General features: G+C 40.5%; 1 protein-coding gene across 1 annotated transcript in view; it reads left to right on the top strand.

Annotated features, from left to right (window-relative positions):
* The window catches only part of ATP8B1 (ATPase phospholipid transporting 8B1), a 51,640-nt gene extending 27,291 nt beyond the window's left edge, over window positions 1-24,349 (top strand). The window contains exons 14-27 of the mRNA XM_063295789.1: window positions 596-752; window positions 2,032-2,220; window positions 3,824-3,936; window positions 5,673-5,837; window positions 7,293-7,404; window positions 7,575-7,650; window positions 8,951-9,083; window positions 10,236-10,524; window positions 13,044-13,267; window positions 15,219-15,302; window positions 17,505-17,750; window positions 18,460-18,598; window positions 19,901-20,031; window positions 22,404-24,349. Coding sequence (XP_063151859.1) covers window positions 596-752; window positions 2,032-2,220; window positions 3,824-3,936; window positions 5,673-5,837; window positions 7,293-7,404; window positions 7,575-7,650; window positions 8,951-9,083; window positions 10,236-10,524; window positions 13,044-13,267; window positions 15,219-15,302; window positions 17,505-17,750; window positions 18,460-18,598; window positions 19,901-20,031; window positions 22,404-22,634 — 2,289 coding nt within the window. The 3' untranslated portion in view covers window positions 22,635-24,349. The remainder of the gene's footprint in view (window positions 1-595; window positions 753-2,031; window positions 2,221-3,823; window positions 3,937-5,672; window positions 5,838-7,292; window positions 7,405-7,574; window positions 7,651-8,950; window positions 9,084-10,235; window positions 10,525-13,043; window positions 13,268-15,218; window positions 15,303-17,504; window positions 17,751-18,459; window positions 18,599-19,900; window positions 20,032-22,403) is intronic.
* Window positions 24,350-24,643: the final 294 nt, after the last annotated feature.

A 24,643-nucleotide genomic window follows, 5' to 3' on the forward strand; every position in this document is an offset into this window, starting at 1 on the left:
GTTTCTGGGGTTGAGTATGGCAAATTTTAAAATGTGTTATCATATGGCAAAGTTGAGCCAGTGCATATTTTTCTATTGATGCCTCCCAGTTCAATAAATCACAGTATACACAGGAACTGCTTATGTTTTACCTTAGATGTAAATTAATTAGGCTAAGTTAATGAGGCTAGGAGTCCTCAATCTTTTGGGGCTGGCAGCCCCATGAGGAATTTTAAGAAGTTTTGGCCTTGTGAACCAAGTGGCTATCAAGGTTTTTTTTTTTTTTTTACCAAAGTACTCTCCTAGCCTCTTAGGATGCTATTATCTCAGGGTTTTTTTTCCCTGTATTTTGTTTCAGGAAGATGGGCATACTTCAAGGCAGCACTGGATATCAGCCCCTTAACATTTTTATTTTCTGAAAGTGCCATTGGAGTATATGTGAAGCCCAGAAGAGATCTGAGAAATAAAGATGATAGTTCAGGTTATCGTTTTGTGTTGCAGCATGCAGATGGGCAGATTGGTGCCATGGGTGCTATATTAGGGAATCGGACCAAGGGATTCGTCATTATTTAGAAGAATGCCTATAATTACCATGTTGTCTTCTTATATTTTATAGCAAGTTGATTTCAGCTGGAATACGCATGCAGATGGGAAACTCAATTTTTACGATCACTCCCTGATTGAAAAAATTAAATCTGGGAAGGAAACTGAAATTCAGCAATTCTTCCTCCTTCTAGCAATTTGTCACACAGTGATGGTGGATGCTAGTGATGGTAAGTGCTGCCTGGTATGATCTAATGTACTCCTACTTAATGTACACTGTATGGTGCCAAAGGATCTTGTTTGTTTGTTTATACAACTTGAATAGCCTCTCATCTCACATTTGTGACTCTTTTTAGAAGGCGCTTATTCCTTTATTTTTCCAAAGTATACATTATTGATAGGAACATCTGACCTAGTATCTCAGATATGACTACCACATGACAATTTGTTAGCCAATGTTGGCATTGCCAAGAATCCGTTTTGCTGAAATTTGTGCTCAAAGCATTCTACTCCCCATTATCTCATAATTCTCCACCCCACAAACTCTAGCACATATTAAACAAATTTATCTTGGCTTAATTAACTGAATCAGAAACATGCCTGCATGCATAAAACTTCCTTACTTGCTTCTCAGTCCTGTGTGAGATCTTTAGTTAGCTATGATTTTGTAGTATATCTGAATTGAGAAACAATAATTAACTAGATATGGAATAAGTCAGATTCTTGCATCAGCTTCAGGATTGGTTTAATGGCAGTGAAGATATCTTTTGGCCTTCTTACTTGTCCAAACCATATTCTCATGATAGAGCATTTTGCCTGAGGATCTCCTAAAATCTGGGGCACAGGAGTCACTCTAGATGGTCTTATACATTATATATTTATTTAGCACATTTTTCCACCACCCATCTCAATTTAACACAACTCTGGGCAGCTTACAATACATTAAAACAACAACAGTTCATAGTGATTAAAAACATAAAATATAAATATACAATATAATTTTAGCACTATGGAATGGACACATAAGCACAATGTGCCAGTCCATGTAAAGCTGGTGTAATGTACCAGTTAAGATACTGTTTTGGACTAGGGAGAATCATGCAGAAGTCCTAACTTGAGGCTGGGCCGTTGCTCTTACTTAGCTCAGTCTAGCTCAGTGTTTCTCAACCTTGGCAACTTTAAGATGTGGGGACTTCAATTCCCAGAATTCCCTAGGCAGCAGGCAGCAAGGTTGAGAAACACTGCTCTAGCTTATAGAGTTGTTGTTGGAGAAGATAAAACAAAAGGCAACCCCATTGTTTGTCACTTGGAGCTTCCAGAAAAAAGGCTGATTATGATGCAATAAATAAATGAATGAATAATAAATAAATACTAGGGATCAGGAACTTCAGCTCCATTAACACTTAATGTCAGCTTCTCCTCTGTCCAACTTTGTCAACCGCAGCATCAGTTTACAAAGAATGTGGTTCTTGTGTCTGTGAGGATTTCTCATTTGCTCTTATCATCAAGGTGCGCTCAACTACCATGCTGCTTCTCCAGATGAAGGGGCATTGGTAACTGCTGCCAGAAACCTCGGTTATGCCTTCCTTTCACGGACGCAAAATACTATTACTATAAGTGAAATGGGAACTGTAAGAACATACGAGGTGCTTGCCATTTTGGACTTCAACAGTGACAGAAAAAGGATGTCTGTTATCAGTAAGTAAACTGTTTTTTTCCAGTTCTAGACACAGTTAATACCACGTCTTTCTATTTAAGGAGGAAGATGTCTCAGTTTCTTTTGTCTGTCTTAAAGAGATGCTCTTCCGGTGTAACATCATACAAAACTGTCTTATTAGCTGTAAGCCTTAGTCCTCCCATGCAGTCATCTTCCATGTTGTCTAAACCTCCCACATTCCTGCTGAAGGCTAAGCTGCCTCTTATCTGACCATTCCCTTCGCTGTGGCTCTTCTTCTTGTCTCCCAAGGTCATTCCCACATACCATTAAACTACTCCTCTTTAAGTCTTCTGTATACCTCCGGACAAATTACAGGAGATGAATGTAATCAACATTCTCTGCCCACAAATTGTTGGTGCCCCTTTGCAGTTGGGCACTTTGCAAAGTATATTTTTTGCTGATTGATTCCCAGTCTCTCCTATGATTTTGAATTATCTTCACAGCTGCAAACTTCAGAAAGAAGAGAACAACATGAGCCAATCAATGCCCTCTAACCAGGTGACCAATGGGAGAGTGCAAAATGCATCATCCAATCAGCTCTCCACCCTAAAACAACCATCACCTCACCTGCACCTGCATTCTATGCAAAAAGAAAATAAATTACTGCCACCTATCACATCCCCATTTACTGTGTGCATATGGCCTTATAGGGGATAACTATAAAAAGATAACTGTTATTGTTATAAATTGCTATAAAGGAGTAACTGCAAAGCTGCCAAGCACCATTGCTCTGTGTATTTAAAAGTTTGTTGCTAACTTAGAAAGGATGGTGCTTTAGTAGTTTTTTACCCAGGAACTCTTGTTAGGAGCTACAGTATAAACTTCATTGCATGTGGCTTCAGTGACTAGACTGCAGAGTGGGGAAGATCTATTCTAAAGAATGGCTAGAAACAGGCACTATGAACAGGATATTGACAGTTGCTGTGGTTGGGAGCAGAGGGTAGAGAAAGATGGTCCTGGAGCAACAACAACAAAATCTCTTCACCTCATCTGTTCTGCATCAGTCCTCTACTAAAAAGAAGGGAGAATCAAGCCTCTGATCAATTTTATCCCAACTGCCTTCATTTAGGCTACTGTGAGAGAACAATTGTCATGATCTGAAAGAGTCAAAACAGCTCAGATCAATCCTGGTTGCATTTTAATGTGGAATCAGTAAGGTGGTGTACATTTGTCTAATCTATGCAAATATCTGTCTTTCTGGTCATTGTGAAGTAGTGGTGGTGCCGGCTGCAAAGCTGTCAGTCTGCTATTGTCCTTAAAGGACCTGTAAACAGAACATCTAATGTTCTGGAGCTGAGTGAAGGCAAAATTCCTGCCTATGGGAAAACAGCCTCCCAAATTCTGCAGGGCTTCATTGTTGACAAACTGAAAGGTCATTCTTTTTGCAGCTGAGTTAGAAAATAATTGGCTCACTTACTGATGACGACAAAGTTCTGGAAATGATTCCAGAGTGCTGCAAAGATTCCTGGGGCAATGCTCAAGTGGAAGACTGCATGTATTTTCTGTAAAATATATCTGTTTTGATAACATAGCTTCAGTATAGATATGGTTTATCTTTTAACTCTTTCTGTTTGCTTTTTGTAGCAAGAGACCCCAATGGGGCCATCAAACTTTATTGCAAAGGAGCTGATACAGTGATTTTTGAACGGCTGCAGCCAAGAAATCCTATAAAACAGCGTACCGAAGATTCACTGGATGTAAGTTGGGATTTATTTGAACAGATCTTATCAGGTTAACTTACCACTTCAATCTTCCTGCACAATTACCTGATGTGAGCTAAGAACTGATAAATAGTTTCAGTATAACATTTTTCTGAGACTGAAGGAGAAAAACTTAATAAATAGTTGGGTTTACTAAGGCTGCAATACTTCAATTCCCTGAAGACAATGGATTTTCCTTGTATCAGCATAAAATTGCACTGTTTTGAAAAGTTGTTGTTGTTGGTGGTGACTTTGTACCATAGGTCCAGACTAAGCATCAATTAATATATATTTTAATTTTTCCCCTTCATAGTTGAATTTCCTGAATATCCCTCCATTTTTCCCCCCCTCTACAAGACATCCAGTATTAATACAAATGAAAAAGTCTGACTTCCGTAGTCACCTTGTGGCATGACTACGGCTATGTGCTCTACATGGAGGTACCCTTGAAGACCACCTGGAAGCTTCAGCTGGTCCAGAATGCAGAAGCACAGGCCGTAATGGGTATTCCTTGGCATGCCCGTGTAACACCTCTGCTTCGCAAGCTGCACTGATTGTCAGTTTGCTTCTGGGTACAGTTCAAGGTCCTAGTCATTGCCTATGAAGCCCTACATGGCATAGGGCCTGGTTACTTGAGAAACTGCCCGTCTCCTTTAGTATCTGCCTGGCTGTTCTGATCTGGCAGAGTTGGCGTGCTCTGGGTTCCTTTGGTTAAACAATGTCATCTATTGGCACCCCAGAAGTGTGCCTTCTCTGTAGCAGCACCTGCCCTCTGGAACAAGGTTCCCCACGAGATCCAGTTGGCCCTGCTCTGCTGTTGTTTAGAAGAGCTATGAAGACCTGGCTCTTCACTCAGACCTTGTGGTGGAATGTGTCTCTGAACGGGGAGGTGATGTGATGGACTTTAGTAACGCCGCTGGTTCTCAGGAAGGAGGGCATATTCCAAGGAGGGGAGTGAGATAAGAGAAAACACAGTCCAGAGAGGGAACATGGGAAGACTAAGAGGTTCAGAATAGCCTCACCCGAGAGCCTTCCCAGGTTATTTCCCCTTAGATCAAGTAGAGTAGCTTTAGTCTGGCAAGATTCTGTCTATATGGTGTGAGCAAATAAAGAACTGACATTTGGCTGGATTGATTCTTTGTCATTCTTGGGCTGGGCCTGACAGACCTTTGGCAAGGGAAAGTGAGACCCCTTGCTTCATTCCATCTGGTCTGTCATTCCTGCCATATTTTATCTTTTTTTAAAAGTTGGTTTTCCGAATTGCAGATAAACCAAGAATTTTAGGTGCCAAAATACACCCCCCAAAATGGGTTCAGTTTATGCATGGATGGGCTTATCCACGAGTATATACGGTAATACTTTTTAAAGTACCCATATATCCCTTAGATACTCGCAGATAAGTCCATCTGCGCATAAGCCAACCCTCAAATTTTAAAGGAAAAAACCATGAAAAATGTGCCATCCGCAGATAAGCCAGTTGTGACTGTTAAAACATACGAAAATTTTGAGGGTCGGTTTATCTGCTGATGGGCTTATATGTGAATATATACGGTTCTGTGTTTTGATTGTTGTGAGCTGCCCAGAGTTGTTGGGAGTTCAGCAGCATACAAGTTTAATAAATAATAATAATGGTAATTAGGATGATTAAGGTTATTATTCTTATTCTCAAGGGGAACTTTTTCAGATCAGAAGCAAATAGGTTCTTGCAACCATTGTTTCCCTCTCTTTGACAGGCCTTTGCAAATGAAACCCTTAGAACTCTGTGCCTTTGCTACAAGGACATTAGCAATGACAAATATGAAGCATGGAATAAAAAGTTCATGGCAGCTAGCGTGGCCATAAGAAACCGCGACGAAGCTCTAGACAAAGTGTATGAAGAAATCGAGCAAAATTTAATTGTAAGTCTGATGGAGAGCTGAGGTGGGAAGCTTTTATTCTTTGACACTGCATTTGACCTTGCAAATGTTTCCTATGGGGTGCGTCCCATGTTACGTTTTCCACCTTGATTTTCCGATCTGTCTGCAATGCTGCTAAAGGTACATATTTTCTCCTGTATGGTTTTGTTTATTATTCATTCATTTATTATTTTTGAAAGCATACGAGTAAAGATAATATAAGTAAGAGAAATATAGAACATGCCTGAAAACAGGAAATAAGGTATGAATGATAAAGCATGGGTGGAGAAACAATGGATCCAAGGCATCATAAAAACTAATATATTCCAGTATATCATTAAGGACTTACAATACTGTAGAATATTTCGTATTCTTTCTCTAAACAAAACTTGAATATCCCTTTTGGGCTTAAAGCTAAGCATACTTGTTTAAATCACTGACAAAACTACAAACAATAAGCAGTACATCAAACCAATACTGGAAATTATAGATCAAATTAAGATATAATCCTTTGATGATAAACTCAAAAGTTGGATGTGGAACAAATCCATTTGTAACATTATGCCCCCAAAATAGTTTCCAATAAATTTACATGTTTTCATCCTTCTAGCTAAAGCACCCTTCCCCAACATGATTTATCCAGTAAGTGTTAGACTTCAATTCCCAGAGTTCTTAGCTTGCGTAGCTGAAGACTAGGTATTCTGGGAGATGAACTCTAATACATTGGGGGAGGGGGCAGCTGACCTAGAAAAAAATGTAACCTATAAAATGAGCCCTAAGATTGCCAACTATGGCCTCTACAGGGGCTGCAGCACAGAAAGAAAAAAAGACAAGTGAGATGTTGATTATTGTTTACCTCCTCCACCTTTTGGTACTGAAGGCTAGAGGTACTGTCATATTTAGAATGTCAAAGTAGGAATTGGAGAAACCTGGATTCAAATCCACATATAGTCATGAAGTTCATTTGATGATTCTGAGATAGCCACTCTCTTTCTCAGGGTAACCTAACTCGGGACTCTAATCAGGATGGGGATCAGAAAGTGCTTGTTTGGTTTATAAGAAGAATATAGCACAAAGCTAGAGTGATGTAATTTAGGTCCTGGATTAGGGAGACCCAGATTGAAGTTCCCATTCAGCTACAGAGCTGAACTTGATGATTAAGTGACTTTGGGCCTTCTCTCAATCCAGCCTATTTCATAGGCGGTTCTGGAGATAAAATTAGAGAGACCCTCATGTAAGACAATTTGAGCATCAAAAGATAGGGTGGGAAATAAATGCAATAATAAGTAAATATTACCTCAGTACAGTAATATCCATGGTCATCTTCAGTGTGTAGCTTTTCTCATGGGATAGCCACCTTTAATATTTTGGTAGTCTGTATGAATGATAAACCATTAATGGCTTAAATGTAGCTACTGTGTTCATATTAAATAAGCCTCATCCTTTCCTAATCTGCAGCTTTTAGGTGCCACAGCAATAGAAGACAAGTTACAAGACGGGGTGCCAGAAACCATCTCCAAATTGGCAAAAGCAGATATTAAGATCTGGGTTTTGACAGGTGACAAAAAAGGTAATTTGCATAGTCAGTTGCCACTTATTTTCCCCAAGGTAATCTCTACATATGTGCAGTAAATAATTCTAAAGTTTCTCTTATTGAATTGTTGACTAAACATGTTCACATGCTTGCATGCATGGAAGAAATGAGAAAACAAACTGTGACATGGCATTCTCCTCTTACAGAAACTGCTGAAAATATTGGTTTTTCCTGTGAACTTTTAACAGATGAAACTACTATCTGCTATGGAGAAGATATCAGGTAAAACAATTCTAATTAAGAGATTACATTAAAAGTGATCTGAATGTTTTGGATTTGATTCTAAAATGTGCTTTGGACTCCCCAGGACACAATGACAGCACCTCTCCGCATTTGACTCTAAGAAAATAAGCAGCAGCTTTGAGAAGGGCAGATGGGTGCTATATCTTCATATCTCCAAATATGTTGGGACTGCAGCTTAGAGAATTACAAGCAAGAATGGCCAGGGGCTGGGTAGATCAGACAAATTGGTGGTTGAACATTTTGTGAGTTGAGGGAATCAGTCTGGGGAATGCTGGGCTGGAACATTTAACTTGGACGAAGAGTCTCAGGTTGGAATCCAGGCCTAGTCACATTTCTGACTAGGTGATATTGTGACAGTTGTGCACTCTTCATCTAGGTTCCTCCCAGGATTATTGTTAAGATGAAATACTGTGAACATCGTATCTTAGTCATATTTTAGGTTGACTGTGCTGGTACTAAAAAGATTCCAAGGCATTCCTGTGTACCGAAGCCACTTTAATTGACAATCAAAGAATAGTAACACATCTTCTTTGGCAAGTAATAGTGCAGCTCCAGAGTAATATATGAGGTTGTGCTATTCTGATGCATACTATAGTACACAAATGGACTTGGGGTGTGGAATTTTGCATCTTTAGTGTTTCTTTTCCTATGTCCCATGACAAATACACTTTTCAGAATCTTATTTACAGAAAAAGTTGCTCATACATTCAGGCCCGCAACTAGGGTCTGTGTCACCCGGGGCAAACATGGATTCCGCACCCATTTTGGCACCCCTCCCAGTGCTCATTTTGGTGCCCCCCCCAGCACTCATTTTGGTAACCCCCCAGCATGGTGCCCAGGGCATGTGCCCTGCTTGCCCTCCCCCCCAGTTGTGGCCCTGCATACATTGTGGGATGAGAAAAACGTGGGGAGGTAGGATTAAGTATCACCTCCCTCCTGCTGTTTCTCTGCGTCAACTCAACAGTTGCCTGTTGAGTTGAAAAAAAGATGGTGTGTTGCTTCTGGAAGTTCTTGTTTGGGTAGATAATTTTTTTATGATGAAATCCAGAGATTACACAATTAAATTAAGTTATTTACTCACCATTGGGGTTCTAGGAAAACAGCAGATATGTAAGTCCATTAATACGTTGTACACCTTAAATTGCAAGAAGCCATCTGCTAAATTCTAGTGGTTGTGTTTTTTAAGACATACTTAATTCTGTTTTCAGTCACCATGATTTCTTATGTTTTACATGTTGGATTTCTAAAAAGATTTCTCCCCTTGCCTCACCTCCTTTAGTGCCCTTTTGCAAACAAGGTTGGAGAACCAGAGGAACAGAAGTGGGGCAAATGCGAATAAATCCAGTACCACCAATGAACCCTTTTTTCAGCAGGGTGGAAACCATGCATTAATTATCACTGGATCATGGCTGGTAAGTACAAGGTACTCACACCTGCGACTTTGGTGTGAGAGAACTGTCTGTAACCATTAATAATGGAAAAAGAGAGTTCTGCAACTTGGTACTATCAAGATGTGTTGAGTGTTGACCATCCTGGGGCGTGGTGGTGGTAATTCTAAGAACTGTAATTCTACTGCATCTGGAGAAGCATCGGGATGAAAAAAGTTGAACAAAAGCTTGAGATCTAGTGATCTCTCAAAGCACATGTTACTTTTACAGAACCAGCATAGTTCCACTCCCTGCTTAACAAAATGCATGAAAGAAGTTGTGGTGTAATTAAGCTGCTATCTTTTTTTTCAATGAATCAAGATCTTGTTCCTTTCATGGCTCCTTCTGGGAAATCATGGAATTTCAGTTGCTTTCCCCCCTCTTTCTCTGGCTTCTGTAAAAGAATTTAGAGACAATCTTGGGAAACATATGAAAGCTCTTAATGAGGGACTTGGAGATTACACAGTCAAGAAATGGAAGCAAGCATCAAACAGAAACACAAAATAACCCTGCCTTGATTCTGTTTGGCATAAGATGGGACAGGAAGAAACAGGCCTTCAGGATTTGGTTGTTAAACCCTACAGTTATAAAGTAGCATTCCTGGAATCCCTGCAGTGTCTGTTTTTTGGCCTGGTCTACCTTGAAAGGCTGACAGTTTCATATGTACAGTATATTTTCACAGTAGTGGCCATTTGCCAAAGTTTCCTAACTGCCTTACAGGATCAAATAAATGGTTGGTTTGGATCAGTATCCATGTATTTGAAGCAGATATTATTTATAGAGATGTATTGAAGAATCAGGTGGCTCATTCATAAATAATGTATTTGGTGAATGAATTTGTAGAAGCCTTAGTTGTCGTTGGATTATCATCACTCATAATGATCAAAACTGGACCATAAATAGATTTATAGGACACTTCCTTGACTAGAAAAGTCTTACAAGAAAGAATCAATGCAACTATTAGGTCACATACTGTTTTGGTTCCAATCCCATGTTCTCTTGAAGTCAATATTGCTTACTTTTACAGTCAGTTTCTACTGATAATAGACATCTGTCCTTTTGGTATGGTTAATGTTTTCATGTCTTTGCATAATATGTTGCTATCTGAAAGATTATCGAGGTGAAACTTTTTTACAGAATGAAATTCTCTTGGAGAAGAAAAAGAAGAAAAAGAACCTCCTGAAACTTAAATTTCCCAAAACAGTGGAAGAGAAACAAAAGCATATGGAGAGCAAGCGAAGAGCAGACTTGAACAAGGAGCAGCAGCAACGAAACTTTGTTGATTTAGCTTGCGAATGCAGTGCAGTGATTTGCTGCCGAGTAACCCCCAAACAGAAAGCCATGGTGGTTGATCTGGTAAAGAGATACAAGAAAGCCATAACCTTGGCTATTGGAGATGGTGCTAATGATGTGAATATGATTAAAAGTAAGTTAGGCCTAACATTATCTCTTCTTGTGGGTTTCCTGCATACAGCTGGGTTCTGTTTTCTGAGGAAGATATGAAGGCTCTCTTCATATCTTCACACTGAATCAAACCATTGGCCCTCCTAGTGCATCATTGTCTGTTTCAATGTGGGTCCAAGGCTGGGCAGTAAACACTGCTGGGCACAGCTAATAGATCCTGTCTTATCCAAATTATGCTCCTATGCTGCTGCTCTTGCGCAGGATTGTACAACAAACTTCAGACAAACTTTTTGAGTTATCACAGCAGAGAGAGGGGGTCATTATCTGGCCCATTAGCTACTTTGTCTGCCCCAGAATACACCTTGAAAGACAGAACACTGGTAGATGGGGCCTCTGCCCTGATTTTCAAGGTCTAGTCCCTTTCTCTGGGGTGAGAGAGACATGAAAGACAGAGACAGATTGCCCTTAAGGAAAAGGCCTTAGTGTGTCAGGTGAGGACGACTTGCAAGTCAAACCTGACTCATGACTCCCTGTGGGAATTATACTGGGAGCTTGAGTTTCTCAGGGCAGAAATTCAGCAGCTAACAGTTCCTTAGTTCAGAGGCTGACAAATGCAACACCATCTGTTGAATTGTTGGAAAAACACCAAAATTAAAGTACTGTAGGTATAAGAACATTCTCAACTTTGTACTGACAGAGGGCACGCTTAAAATGGCTTCAGCCTAGTATGCAATAAAAATTCTTATGTCGCCATGCTGGGTTGAATGTCTGGACAGCTTCTCCCTGTTTCTAGCAAGGTAGCTTGGCACTCCTTATCCTTGAGAAACAGGTGGATGCAATAAATAAATACGCTATTGGTGTGTCAGTTCTGTTGAAGTACTTTCCATATTCTAAATACAGTAAACCCTAAATTTAATGGATCTCAATTTAACAGAATGGGGTTTAATGAAAAAAGTCTGCTGGATCCAGGGTTTGTCTGAATGTGAGGCAATAATGGACCTGCCCCATTGTTTGATGAACCACTCCAGGCAATGTTCATAGCGTCCCTCAAAATAGACACTCACTGTCATCATAAAGTAGGTTTTCTCATGCACAAATATGTTTTGGGGCTTGAAAAACCCCATTCCCCATTTAATGGACATTTGGCTTGGCTCTAATATTAGCCTGTTAAAGTGAAAGTTCGTTGCATATATCTTGTGAAACAGGTGGTATCTCTGTTATTCTCCTGGGTTCGTGAGAATCAACCCCAGCCCTCTGTTCCTCTCAGACCTGGCAGTAAAGTCAAGTCAGACTTGGAAGTAACATCTTTAAATTCCACCCCACCCTTTGTGTAGTGGAAATTTAAAAAAAAAAAAAAAAGTTTCTTCAATACTTTGTCACTTCTGGAAAAAAAAATCCATTGGCAGCTTTTGGGTGGAAGTTTATAAAGAGAAAGGTTGAGATAAGTTTGGAGGCTGAGTTTTTCCTTGCTATTGTCCCGTAGTTTCTATGCCTTAGCATTTCCATTGCTCTAGTTCCCCCTTCACCAAATTCTTTCCAAATTCCAAATTCTTTCCTCAAATCCCCCAACCCTCTGATTAGCCAGAACAAAAATTAAGAGCCAATTTTGTCAACTTCTTTATGAAAGCAGAAAATACATTTTAAAAGCAGGCAACATTTTCTTTGGGAACTTAAGCTGAATTTGGACTTTGGAGTTTGAATATCAAATCTGAATCAGAACTGAAGGAGAACACCTTAGCTTTTATTCCAGACAGTGTTACGTTTAAAAACCTAAGAGTTTGGGAGCAATTATGTCTTTGACTGACTGATACTTAGTCCATATCTTCTCTGTCTTACTAAAAACTGAAATCCTTGATTGACCAAAGAAAGCCAGGATGGCCGCTGGAGATCAGTATCTCTGAGTCATCTGATGAAACTAGTTTTAATTATGCTTTCTTTTCTTACATCATGCCTTTAATTTATTTGCTTTACTATTTCTTACTCCCTTTCTGAATGTTGCATAAAGTTCGTTACGAAGAAAAGGAACAATGCCATGAATATGTATGTATGCATATCTCAAACTTTATTGTCATGGTAGCAATGGCTTTAGGAAAAATATTATGTTGTGTTTTATTCAGTTCCTTAACCTACACATTCCTTGTATTCTGGGTTTACCTTTTTGGGGGGAGGGGTCTGCTGTTTCTGAATTTCACATTACATTACACAATGAAGTTTTGTTAAAATGTTAATTTTGGAAAGGTTTTTAAAAATAGCGAGTGCTGTCTGCATTCCTGAAGTGCACTGTACATTAAAAAACAAATCACCGTATACTTTTGGGAAAATGCAGAGATGATTGACATAAAAATGATAATGAGGCTACATGACATGTAACATACATAAAAACAGGAATTAAACTTGTCTTGTTCCATAATGTTTCTTGAAACGTATTTATTAATTATTTTATTTATTTAAAAAAAATAACTGCCCAATAGCTGAAGCTCTGGAGGTGCTGTATAATAAATTAGCTAACTCAATGGTGTGTATTTTTCACTCTTATTCTAGCTGCACATATTGGCGTTGGGATAAGTGGACAAGAAGGGATGCAAGCCGTCATGTCCAGTGACTACTCTTTTGGCCAGTTCAGATATCTCCAAAGGCTGTTGCTAGTTCATGGTCGATGGTCTTACATTAGAATGTGCAAGTTCCTTCGGTATTTCTTCTACAAAAACTTTGCTTTTACTTTAGTCCATTTTTGGTACTCCTTCTTCAATGGCTATTCTGCTCAGGTAAAGGATCAAAAAGGCTTGTGAAACTCCACAGCAATCAGTATTTACAAATATTTATGAAATTATATATTTCTGTTGATTTGTGTCATAAAAAGAGACTGGAATGCTATTATATCAGCTTTGTGCATAAATGTTCAAGTACAGGTGGTCCTTGCTTAACAACCACTCGTTCAGCAACTGTTCAAACTTAAGATGGCGCTGAACAAGGGGTACTTACAACCGGTCCTCGAAGTTCTGGCATTGTAGCATCCCGCAGTCACATGACTGCCATTTGCAACCTTCTTTGTCAGCTTTCAACAAGCAAAGTCAATGGGGAAGGCAGCAGGAGGTCACAAGTGGTGGCCATGTGACGTCCTTGCTTAACAACCCATGGTGATTCACTTCAAGACAGCAACTGGAAGTGCTGGAATTTCTGTCACTAAGTGGTGCAGTCATGTGACATCATGCTTTATGACCGTGTTGCTTGGCAATGGAAATTCCGGTCCCAGTTACTGTCATTAAGTGTTTAAATGCACGTCAGCTGATTCACCAGGCAATAATCGCTCCTGGAGAAAAATATAACCAGGTTATAGCTATCCATAATCTTGTAATACCTGCACCAGATTATTGCAAAGAACTCAGGCTATATTCACAACGTGTATTCAGTCAAATCAGATAATGGTCTAGCAGCTGCATTTGCACAATAAGCTAAACTTATTTAGTGCTCGTATTGATTTGGTTAGATTTTTTGTGTGCCTTAATTTGTTTTGCAAACGCAACCCATTTGATTTGTTTAGGACTCAAGGTGTTATGTGGGCCAGGGAAGGGGTTAATTCAGTAACCTGGTTAAACATGTTGTGTGAATACAGCCATTGTGTGGTTTCCTTTGAATTCTCTCTAGAAACTACAACAGAAATGACAATAAGTGTCAAGTGTTAGCACCCTAGTTGCTCTCTGGCTCTGGTATTATAGAATTTATTTTGCTTATTCTGGCTGCGCCAACCTAGCTTGTGAATCAGTTCTGATTAAGTTAGTAGCTAGAACTGCTTTAAGTATATTTTGCTCCACACTTACCTCCAGCTTAGTCATAGAATGTACACATGTATGTATATTCAACAATACACAAAGTATTGTGATCTGTGTTTATTTCAACTGACCTTCATTCCTTGCAACAGAGTAGATACTACCCACTACATTTCTTCATTATTTGCACATCTTAAATTATTCTCATCCATTTCCCCATCTTCAGTAAGCATTCTACCAAGGAATACAAATTCATCTATTTGCTGTAAGGTAAAGGTAAAGGTTTCCCTTGACGTAAAGTCCAGTCGAGTCCGACTCTAGGGGGCGGTACTCATCTCCGTTTCTAAGCCTTGGAGCCGGCGTTGTCATAGACACTTCCGGGTCATGTGGCCAGCATGACGACACGGAACGCCATTACCTTCCCGCCAAAGCGGTACCTATTGATCTACTCACATTTGCATGTTTTCGAACTGCTAGGTGAGCAGGAGCTGGGATTAACAGCGGGAGCTCACCCCGCTGCGCGGTTTCGAACCGCCGACCTTCCGATCGGCAGCTCAGCGGTTTAACCCGCAGCACCACCACGTCCCTGGCAATACTATTTGCTGTAGTTTTTCATAATTTATGTATGATTTGCAGTTGCTTGTTCCATTTTTCTTATCAGCTACTGTGTTCTTTGCCACATGAATGTTCAGATCTGTATGCCTTAGTCCATCGCACTATCTAACTTTCACTGCTGACTATTTAGATAGCCAACAGTATGGCATTTTCTTGATAGCAAAACACACATTTATTCACGTCCCCAACCAATTTACCTCTAGCGTCACCACGACTATTCCTAATGCCATTAAGAGCCAGAAATACGTAGTTTTGCTTGGTTTTGACTTGATAATTTAACACTCTCATCCCTTTTGGATTTAAAAGGTGTAATATGTTTTCTTTGCAATTACAGACAGCTTACGAGGACTGGTTTATCACGCTGTACAATGTATTATATTCCAGCCTCCCAGTTCTTCTTGTTGGATTACTTGACCAGGTATATCTGAATAATAAGCTAAAAGTTTATCCTTAAAAATTGATAGCTGTTTCTGGGTGCCATGAAAACATTGCCTCTGAATTTTCTATTGGTTAAATTCACATGGTAATCTTCGATTGGTATCGCCCAGTACAAGTCATGATGTGGTTTGTTTGGTTTTGGCTTAGCGCATGGTGTGATTTGTAACCAATTGTTTATGGTTTGATAAATTGTTTGAACCCAGCCTTCGTGGTTTATTCCACAAACCAGTTAAACATTGCTCAGCACAGAATGTGAACTCAGCCACTATGTCAGTGTTATCCATTCTGTTGCAAAACCATTTCCCAATGGTTGGCACTATATTACATTAATATTGGAGAAATAGTGCCATCATGTGGCTGCTTTCTGTATTAATGCCACACCTTTGGAGCTGCCATTTGCCTTTTTTTTAAAAAGATTTTTTTATCCTGCCTTTATTACTTTTATAAATAACTCAAGGCGGCGAACATACCTAACACTCCTTCTTCCTCCTATTTTCCCCACAACAGCAAACCTGTGAGGTGAGTTGGGCTGAGAGAGAGGGACTGGCCCAAGGTCACCCAGCCGGCTTTCAGGCCTAAGGCAGGACCAGAACTCCCATACCACGCCTGATTGGCTCTTGGGCTGAGAGAGTGACTGGCCCAAGGTCACCCAGCCGGCTTTAAGGCCTAAGGCGGGACTAGAACTCCCATACCACGCCTGATTGGCTCTTGGGCTGAGAGAGAGGGACTGGCCCAAGGTCACCCAGCCGGCCTTCATGCCTCAGGCGGAACTAGAACTCACAGTCTCCTGGTTTCTAGCCTGGGGCCTTAACCACTGGACCAAACTTTGAAGTACCCATGTAATGCAACAGTCATATCATTAGTACCCTTTGTAGGAAATCTGTTCATGCCTCTGCAATGTTGCTAAGACCTGAATGCTAACTCAGTGAAAGAACAGCATAAAACATGAGCTCATCACTTACCAAATATGTGTCATGTTCACTGTTTCAATGTGCACTGTACATCGTAATGTTTCACATACCATGGCGCTGATGCATGTTTCTGTTTGGGAGGGAGCTGCTGTGAAACCTTGTGCCAAGCTCTGTATCTATGCTCATTTCAATGGAATGTGTTTGGGTTATGTGCTCTGCTCAAGGACTTTTCCCGCGGACCATCAGAAACCGTTAGGAGCACCTGGGATTGTGAGCTTGGGAAGATTCCCCGGGGGGAGGGATCTCATTCAGGGTTTTTAGTTTGTATTTGGTGCGCTTTTTTCATTTTCAGCTTTCTTTGTGATCCTGCATACTATTCTTTAATAAATCAGATATCTTTGTGATCCTGCTCATGAGTCTGATGGTGTTTTAGAATAGGCAATCTTTACAATATGGTGTGGAAATTAACAGTTATTTTTCTTGTATTGGTTCAGTTTGGGAGTTCGGGTAGTCCTTGTTTAGGGACTGCCACATTTAGCGACTGCAGTTACGACGGTCATGAAAAGGTAACTTTATGACCAGTCATCACATTGACGACCTTCACAGGTCTGTGAAGCAAAGAAAAAGCTGAAGTAGGATCATGAGCACAGTTGGTGTTTCACTTAGGAACCGCTTTGCTTAACGACTGAGTTGCTGGTCCCAATTATGGTCGCTAAACAAGGACTACCTATATTTGTGGCTTTTTTCAGCTGTAATCCCTGATTATTAACTAACTGTCACAAGATTCCCTTTAAGAGACTTACTTAATTCTTTAAATGAGGTTGGAGATCCCTTCAAGTGTTATGGGCTTTTGTGATGACTGGGAGTGTGACTGGCCACATCCCTAGCTTTGGGCATGTCACTGGTCCCCTCTGAACACCTTTATGTTGATTTGGACATCCACAGGGAGAAGGCCTGTGCATGAACATTGTGAGGTGGGTCTTAGGTTCTCTACTTTTTCTATAAGGTGGGTATGTGCAAGGCTTCGAGCGAAGGCAGAGCTCTTATCAGGAAGTTAAAGTGTTACCTCTCAAAAAGCAGAAAGGTGAATCTAGCTTCTTTTTCTAAATTTCTGTAGACACTTTACGTTGGCAGCTCATTTTTGCCCACTGATGCCTTAGCTGAAATGTGGCTATTTTTCTATTGTATCTGATATTGCACATCTGTTACAGGGATGCATAGCTTGGTCAAACACAACTGGATTGTAATTTGTCATAATTCTTTCAATTAAGGATGTGAGTGATAAACTGAGCATGAAGTTTCCTGCCTTGTACATCTCGGGACAAAAAGACTTGCTTTTTAACTACAAGAAGTTCTTCTTAAGTCTGCTGCATGGTATTATAACATCCCTGATTATTTTCTTCATACCGTATGGTGCTTACCTACAAACCATGGGGCAAGACGGAGAAGCTCCTTCGGATTACCAGTCATTTGCAGTCACTGCCTCGTCTTCTCTCATAATTGCAGTTAATTTTCAGGCAAGTCAATCAGCCTTCGCTGTTCAGTAACTCCTTTAAAATGCCAGCTTGACATTCACAGTTCACATTCAGAGGATGTGTAATTTTGCTAATGTCTTTACCAAGACAAGTCCTCCCCTCCCTTCGAAACCAACCTGAAAGATTTGAGCCAAGAGAGGAAAAATGCGGGTGGGATGAACTAGAGGCCGTGAAGTCAGCAGGAAGGAAAATTGGCGGATCTGTGTTTCTTCCTGCTCAAGCTGAAGTGGAAGTTGGACAATAAGTGAAGCCAATCAGTTTTCCACATTAACCACAAGGGGAATTGCTTCTACTCCAGGGGCTCCAGGAATTTCTCTGATTCCCTCCTCCCAAATAAAATTAATGATTTAATTGGATTAGGGCAAGCAATAAATATACCACTCTCTTTTAAACATTAAAAGTTAATGTTATAGATTGTAGGGGGTTTCAAACTGCCATTGCTCATCAGGACTTACACAAGCAAAACTTGGAACTAGCTTTGATAGCTCTCCCACTTGGCTGACAAGGTTTTTTTTAAAAAAATCATGACATCTCCTTTCCCTTCCAAATTTCTCATGATCTTCCCAGGGAGCTGACTGATCCACAGTTTCAGAAACGTTGCTCTCTCCCATTCCTCTTTCCCAGCATCTTCCTAGCTTATTCTTTATGGATCTCATATTTCTCTCTCACTTGTTATCCTGTTTGCTTGTAGATTGGAATGGATACATCTTACTGGACATTTGTTAATGCCTTCTCAATATTTGGGAGTATTGCACTTTACTTTGGCATTATGTTTGACCTGCACAGCGCTGGGATCCATGTTCTTTTTCCTCTTATATTTCAGTTCACAGGTTGGTACTGATTTTTTTCTCTCCAGCTGCAAACAAGTTACTCCCTAAAATGTCAGAATCATATATCCCAGTAAATCTGCTTTAAAAAAGAGAGAGATTAGTGCCTTGGGTTGGATTGAACAAGGTTGTAAGTTTCAAAAGGTAAAGAACTAAAATGACCCTACATAATCTAAAGAATGTAATGAAACTGATAGTCATCACAAGCATTCTGGACACTAGAATGCTGGATTATGATATATGTTAGCCATTTTATGAGCCTATTATTTGATTTAATATTTGAACTCATACCTATTTTGTTTTGATTTGGTAGGTAAAGGTAAAGGTTTCCCTTGACGTAAAGTCCAGTCGAGTCCGACTCTAGGGGGCGGTGCTCATCTCCGTTTCTAAGCCTTGGAGCCGGCGTTGTCCATAGGACACTTCCGGGTCATGTGGCCAGCATGACTCACGGAACGCCGTTACCTTCCCGCCGAAGCGGTACCAATTAATCTACTCACATTCCCACAACAACCCTGTAAGGGAGGTTGGGCTGAGAGTGACTGGCCCAAAGTCACCAGTAAGCTTCTGTGGCTGAGGATTGAATTGAACCTAGGTCTCCCTGGCATTATGCCAACACCTTAACCTCTGCTTTTATTTGGGAGTTGAGAGTTTATACTTTTAAAAAAAATTCTTGTTAGGTTTCAATAAAAAACATTTTTTTTAAAAGCACATAGCTAGACTCACCCTTTGCTTAAGCCACAGTTTGGTTTAAGTATGATTTCTGGTAGAAGCGGTAGTGGCCTGGTTCATACATTCCATGTAGCCAAACAACGAGGTTTTACAAATCAGAATGCTAAGCCCAAAACATGCAAACAAATATTTGTACTTAGATTATGCGTGAACCAGCCATTATGTTGAAAGACAACCTCTTGCTCAGCTGTACAAAACTTGTGGACAGAGAACAAGTGCAGAAGGATCAAAAGCTTAGTGTTAAAGCATATACTTTAAAAACAGAAAGTTAACACACACACACACCACGCCCCCAAAGCCAGTAACATTTATGATAATCGCTGCGCAGGGGTCTCTGCAGGATCTGATGCATTTGTCCAAACAATGATTGGACAATTGCACCACTGCAATGGAAGCTCTTCCCTTCGTTCTTGCTTATATGGGAGTGGATCTCATGGAATGTGTGGCTTTCATCATTTGCCAGTGCCTCTGGGATGCCTCTGTGATTGCATACTAAAGATTGCTTTTTGTTTTGTTGGCTTGAGGGAAGTCCACATCTGTCAGCCACCTACTGTAACTGTCATGTCTCCTTCCTAGGTACTGCTTCAAATGCCCTCCGACAGCCATATATCTGGTTGACGATAATTCTGTCTGTTGCCCTTTGTTTGCTACCTGTTGTTGCCCTTCGATTCTTGATGATGACTATCTGGCCTACAAAAAGTGAAAAGGTACGTAGGAAATTCTGCTTATTAATCCAAGTTACCAACAAGTTGCAGAAGATCTGGGTGGGTCTTTTATAGCCATAAATCCCTGGCTGCATTCATGATTTATGATAATCAGAACAAGCCTGGCTGTGGGACCCTTGCTTTGTCTATCTGTATGTCCTCCACCAGTGTGACCACAGGGAGGGGTTCAGAAGCTTTCACTTCTAAGTTTGATTAAATGTTTGTTGTATTATCTATACCTGCAGAACCATGGTTCAAACAGTTGGTTATGGAGGGGGATTTTTTCAGCAGACACCCTGATCACAGATATGTTCTGCTTTCAATTGCAATATATTTGATCTATAATTAGATTATTATAGTCTAATTTCAGGAGATTAATACTCCTTTAATTTAAAAGCTGTGCATCCCAGAGTGAATATGGAGCCCAGAGATGGTGACCACTCAGATCTCAGAGAATGGGATTGAATTTTACAGAGGGACAACATGTTGAAAACATGTCAATGGGAAATGACAGCAAAGGAGAAAGGAGCTTTCATTAGGGAAAGAATATTCAGTGGGGAAATAGCTTTTAAAACAACAGTGCCGATGGAATAGTGATAAAAATGTGAACAATGTTCATGAAATACTCATGGGAAAAATAACAGTAAATGGGGCATGGCATTGCCTGGAAAAGGAGCTATTGTTGGGGACGTAGACTTCATTGAGATATACATAGCGTATAGCATGTGGAGGGAACAGCAATGAATAATTCCTGGTGGTTAATAGTGTAACAGGATGCACAATGCAGTTTCAGGAGGCAGCAGGTCCAAACCTTCTGGAAAAAGAGAGGTAGTGTGTTTTGTAGAAGCAAGAGAAAAGGAGAAGTGGCCCAGACAACTGGAGGTTGGGAATTTTGAGGGAGAAAGAAAAGGGGGCTGAGAAGATGGTTTGTATGCAAAGACAGTAAAGTGGGAGGAGGGGAGAAGACTGGTGTACCTTTTGGTCACATGGTGGTTCTTCTTGAGGATAGTGGTAGATGGAGCTTCCAGAAGAAGGGCTGTGGAAGAAGGAGAAAGGGAGGGAGGGCTGCTCACCAGTGTCTTCTGGCTGGGTCAGCTCATTGTGCTCCTTGACTTCTTGAACCCATGTTCCTCTTGGAGCTGGGGACTCAGATGTGAACATAGGGTGAACATAGGTATACTGCTCCCTTGTCAAATTTGCATCCAGCAGATCAGATGAAGCTGGCTGGTTCTTCCAGGCTTTGAAACCCAACCCAGCAAGGATTGCTGCAGGGACATGCAAAGGTGGTGCTTTGGTGGTCTCCCAAGGCTGTGCACTAAAGAGAATAAGTTCAGCTCCAGAAATGCCCAGTGACCTCCTTGGGCGGCTGCAACTGCAAGTCCAGCTCAGTGGAGGACCCTAACAGGCCTTTACTGGTTTTAGCCACATCAGCTGGACTCATGCTCAGCTCATTAAGGAGACTTGGGCTCAGATAGCTTAAAGAATTTATCTAGGGTAAGCAAGGGGAGTTCAGATCTAGCTACCCAGCTGATGTAGTTCCCCTGGAATGTCTGCAGCTAGAGATGAGAACAAATGCTCAGAATGAAGCTGGGGTTTTTAAATATTATTTGTCCAGAGTGGGTTATTTGGAAGGGTTGATGAGTTAAGTACAGAAAAGCTTCCTAGGCTATGATTGTCTTGCAGATGTGATTAGGGCTCCTTGCAGGATTATCTGCTTTCTGTTACATTCAAGGTGATCAGCATTGAATAGATGTGTAATCCCATCAGCTTTTCAACAGGATGCCTATGTTCTTGCTCCATTCCCCCAAAATGGAAGTTATATCCATATAGGCAGCTCTGGCATTAAAGATGAGCAGAAGATTGCATGGTGGGGAGAGGAAGGAAATGAGGATTCGTTGTAACATTATAACCATCATAATCCCCCCTCCCATCTATTCCAACACCTGCCACGTTATGAAGGCTTTTCTTCCTGTATCGGCCTAAAAAGTCGCAATATTGGGATTTCAGGAATGAGAGCGTAATGGTCTGGGAGAATGTCCTTGAGAGACAGGAGGAGGAGGGGAGGAGCCCAAACTAGGCAACGGTGACATAAGAGGCAGCTGAGCCTGCAGAAGGAATGGTTGGTGGTTGGTGCTTCTTGTCTGGACTACCTGGAAGGGCTGACAGAGAGTCACTTAGGACAAACTGAAAAGGAGGAAGTTTCAAGCTGGAGGCTTCATTACAAGCTTCAGAGGAAGATGTGCATTCTTAAAAAAATCCATGATAGAGCTCCATAAATCATGGGAGGCTCACAAGTTAACTCTGCTCTAACAGCTGCTATTGCATCTCTTTCTACCTCTTAGTTTTAATCTATTCTACACTTGTCTCGTTTAAAGATTCAGAAGAACCGCAAGAAGTACAAGGCTGAGGAGGAGAAGTGGAAGCGAAGACCGAGCGTCTTCCGTCGTGGGGTAACTGGCCGTCGTTCTGCGTACGCCTTCTCCCATCAGCGAGGCTATGCCGACCTAATCGCTTCTGGGCGGATCCTGCATAGAAGGCGGGCATCCCTAACTGCAGTTCTGGGCAACAAGTTGGCAGGAGTCAGGCAAGCTGAAGAAACCAGTTGATGACGTCCCGTATCCCACAGAAAGTGGAGGGAGGCTAGCACAAAAAGTTTATTTTTTTATGAAGGACGGCAGATTCTTTTTTTTTTTAAGCATGTGCAAGATTATGAAGAGAGTCTATTTTCCCCCCCCACGGAGTTACTTTGTTTGGGACTATAATTGGATGGACCCGATTGCGGAGTATTTTTAATTCTTCATCCTTGCATAAACATTGCTTCCACTTGAAACTGAAGGATATCGTTATTCCTTGGACCTAAAGCCTAACGATTTTAAGGGTTTTTTAAATGGTACTTAGTTGTTTTTTTTTTAAAAAACCCAATTCTGACAGAGGTTTTGTGCCTCAGCACCAAAGATGAACCACTAAGCAGCAACATTATCTGAGTGCCATTTCATTCCATTAATTTATTCCGCTGTAATGGCCATTCTTCTTCTTCTTCAGCAACCTAAGAATTTTTTTCCAACTAGCTGTGCATTTTTACGTTGCAAGCATTTAGAGCATAATGCACTATGCAGCAAAGGTTGTGCCAGTCCATCGGGGCTGCATGCTTTTAATAACATTCAGACATTTGGGCAGAGAAAGCTCAAAGAGTTCTGGTTCTTAATCAGATATGCTTTCTCCAGAACTTCCTGCCAAGGAGACAATGGCTTCTTATATATATTCAGTTTGGGCATTTTGGGGAACTCCCCTCTCCAAATATGTAGCAGCTCTGTAGCAGCAAGAGTTAATGTGCCTTTCTGGCAGTGTATTTTATACCCAGTCTTCTCACCTTTACTATAAATCTTACTGTGTGATTTGTATCTGTTTGAGAAATAAGAAAGATTCAATCAGTGAAGACCTTCCTCTTAGATGTGTTGGTTGGTTTCATACTTGATCTGTTCTTTATCAAAGCCATCTAGCAGTTAAACAGTATGGGGTGATTCTTATATAGCACTGTCTTTTATATTGGAATTATTTCTGTGGTAGGAACCATGTCTGGGCACCATCATGCTTGAAGATGACATTGTTATTTTCACCACGTTTATGTGGCAAAATAGATGTGTGAAGATTTACCATACTTCGAAAACTGCTCCCGTGTTATACACGTAATGAAATCTATGAAAGGGCAAACATCTTGTCTGCGGGAGTGGGGAGAATGGTTTGAAGCACTGCCTGGATCAAGGGAATAATTCACGTTTATGATGAATCTATTGCATGGTTTTTAATAGTAAAAGTAAGTATGGTGTTCTTTTTAAAACTGTATTCATCTACACATTTCATTGTGTTGGGACTTAAAAATGGTTTACATTTCAAAACTCTCAGCATGCACCAATTGATCCAGTTCAATATTCACAACTGTTCCTCACGTTTGGGTAGGTGGGTGAATTGAGCTCATCTGCTAGGAACGTGTCTTGATACATTCCTTCATTATTACTACTGAATGTGGAAGTTTACAGCTTTTCGGTAAATGACAGCAGATTGTATTTTGATTCAAAGATTGATTTCTCTATTCAGAGATTAGAACCTCTTCAGAGGAAGAGGTTAGCCTTATGTTTTAGACTTCTAATCTAAGTGCAATATTTGCATCTTTAGTACACTGATTGTACACTTGTATCTCAATTATAAAGTGTAAATATTTTATTTCTTAAAAGATTTACTTTTAATGTTTTTATCTGGTATGAAAAAAAAAAGTATTTTAATTGCTCTGAATGTTTTTATTAAAGTGTCCTTGGTATTGTAAGTGTGCATACATGTCCATGTAACAATTGCTGATTTTTATAACACTGGGGTTGGTAAAAAAGGAGTCACCCATATCCCCCATTCTCTTGGTTTAATTGTAAGCCATCCAGAGTCACCACCCGGAGTCACCGTGTGTGAGTCCAGCGGCTATATAAATTTATTAAATAAATAAAGTGGAAGAGGAAGGAAATTCTAATGTCAGGTTGGAGTCAACCTAAAATATTTATTTCAAAAGTTATCAGGATATTTACAGTTATCCAAAACCCTACTCTTAGTCTTAAATACAAATTGATTT

The sequence above is a fragment of the Candoia aspera genome, chromosome 2 (genome assembly GCF_035149785.1).
Source record: "Candoia aspera isolate rCanAsp1 chromosome 2, rCanAsp1.hap2, whole genome shotgun sequence".
Lineage (NCBI taxonomy): Eukaryota > Metazoa > Chordata > Lepidosauria > Squamata > Boidae > Candoia > Candoia aspera.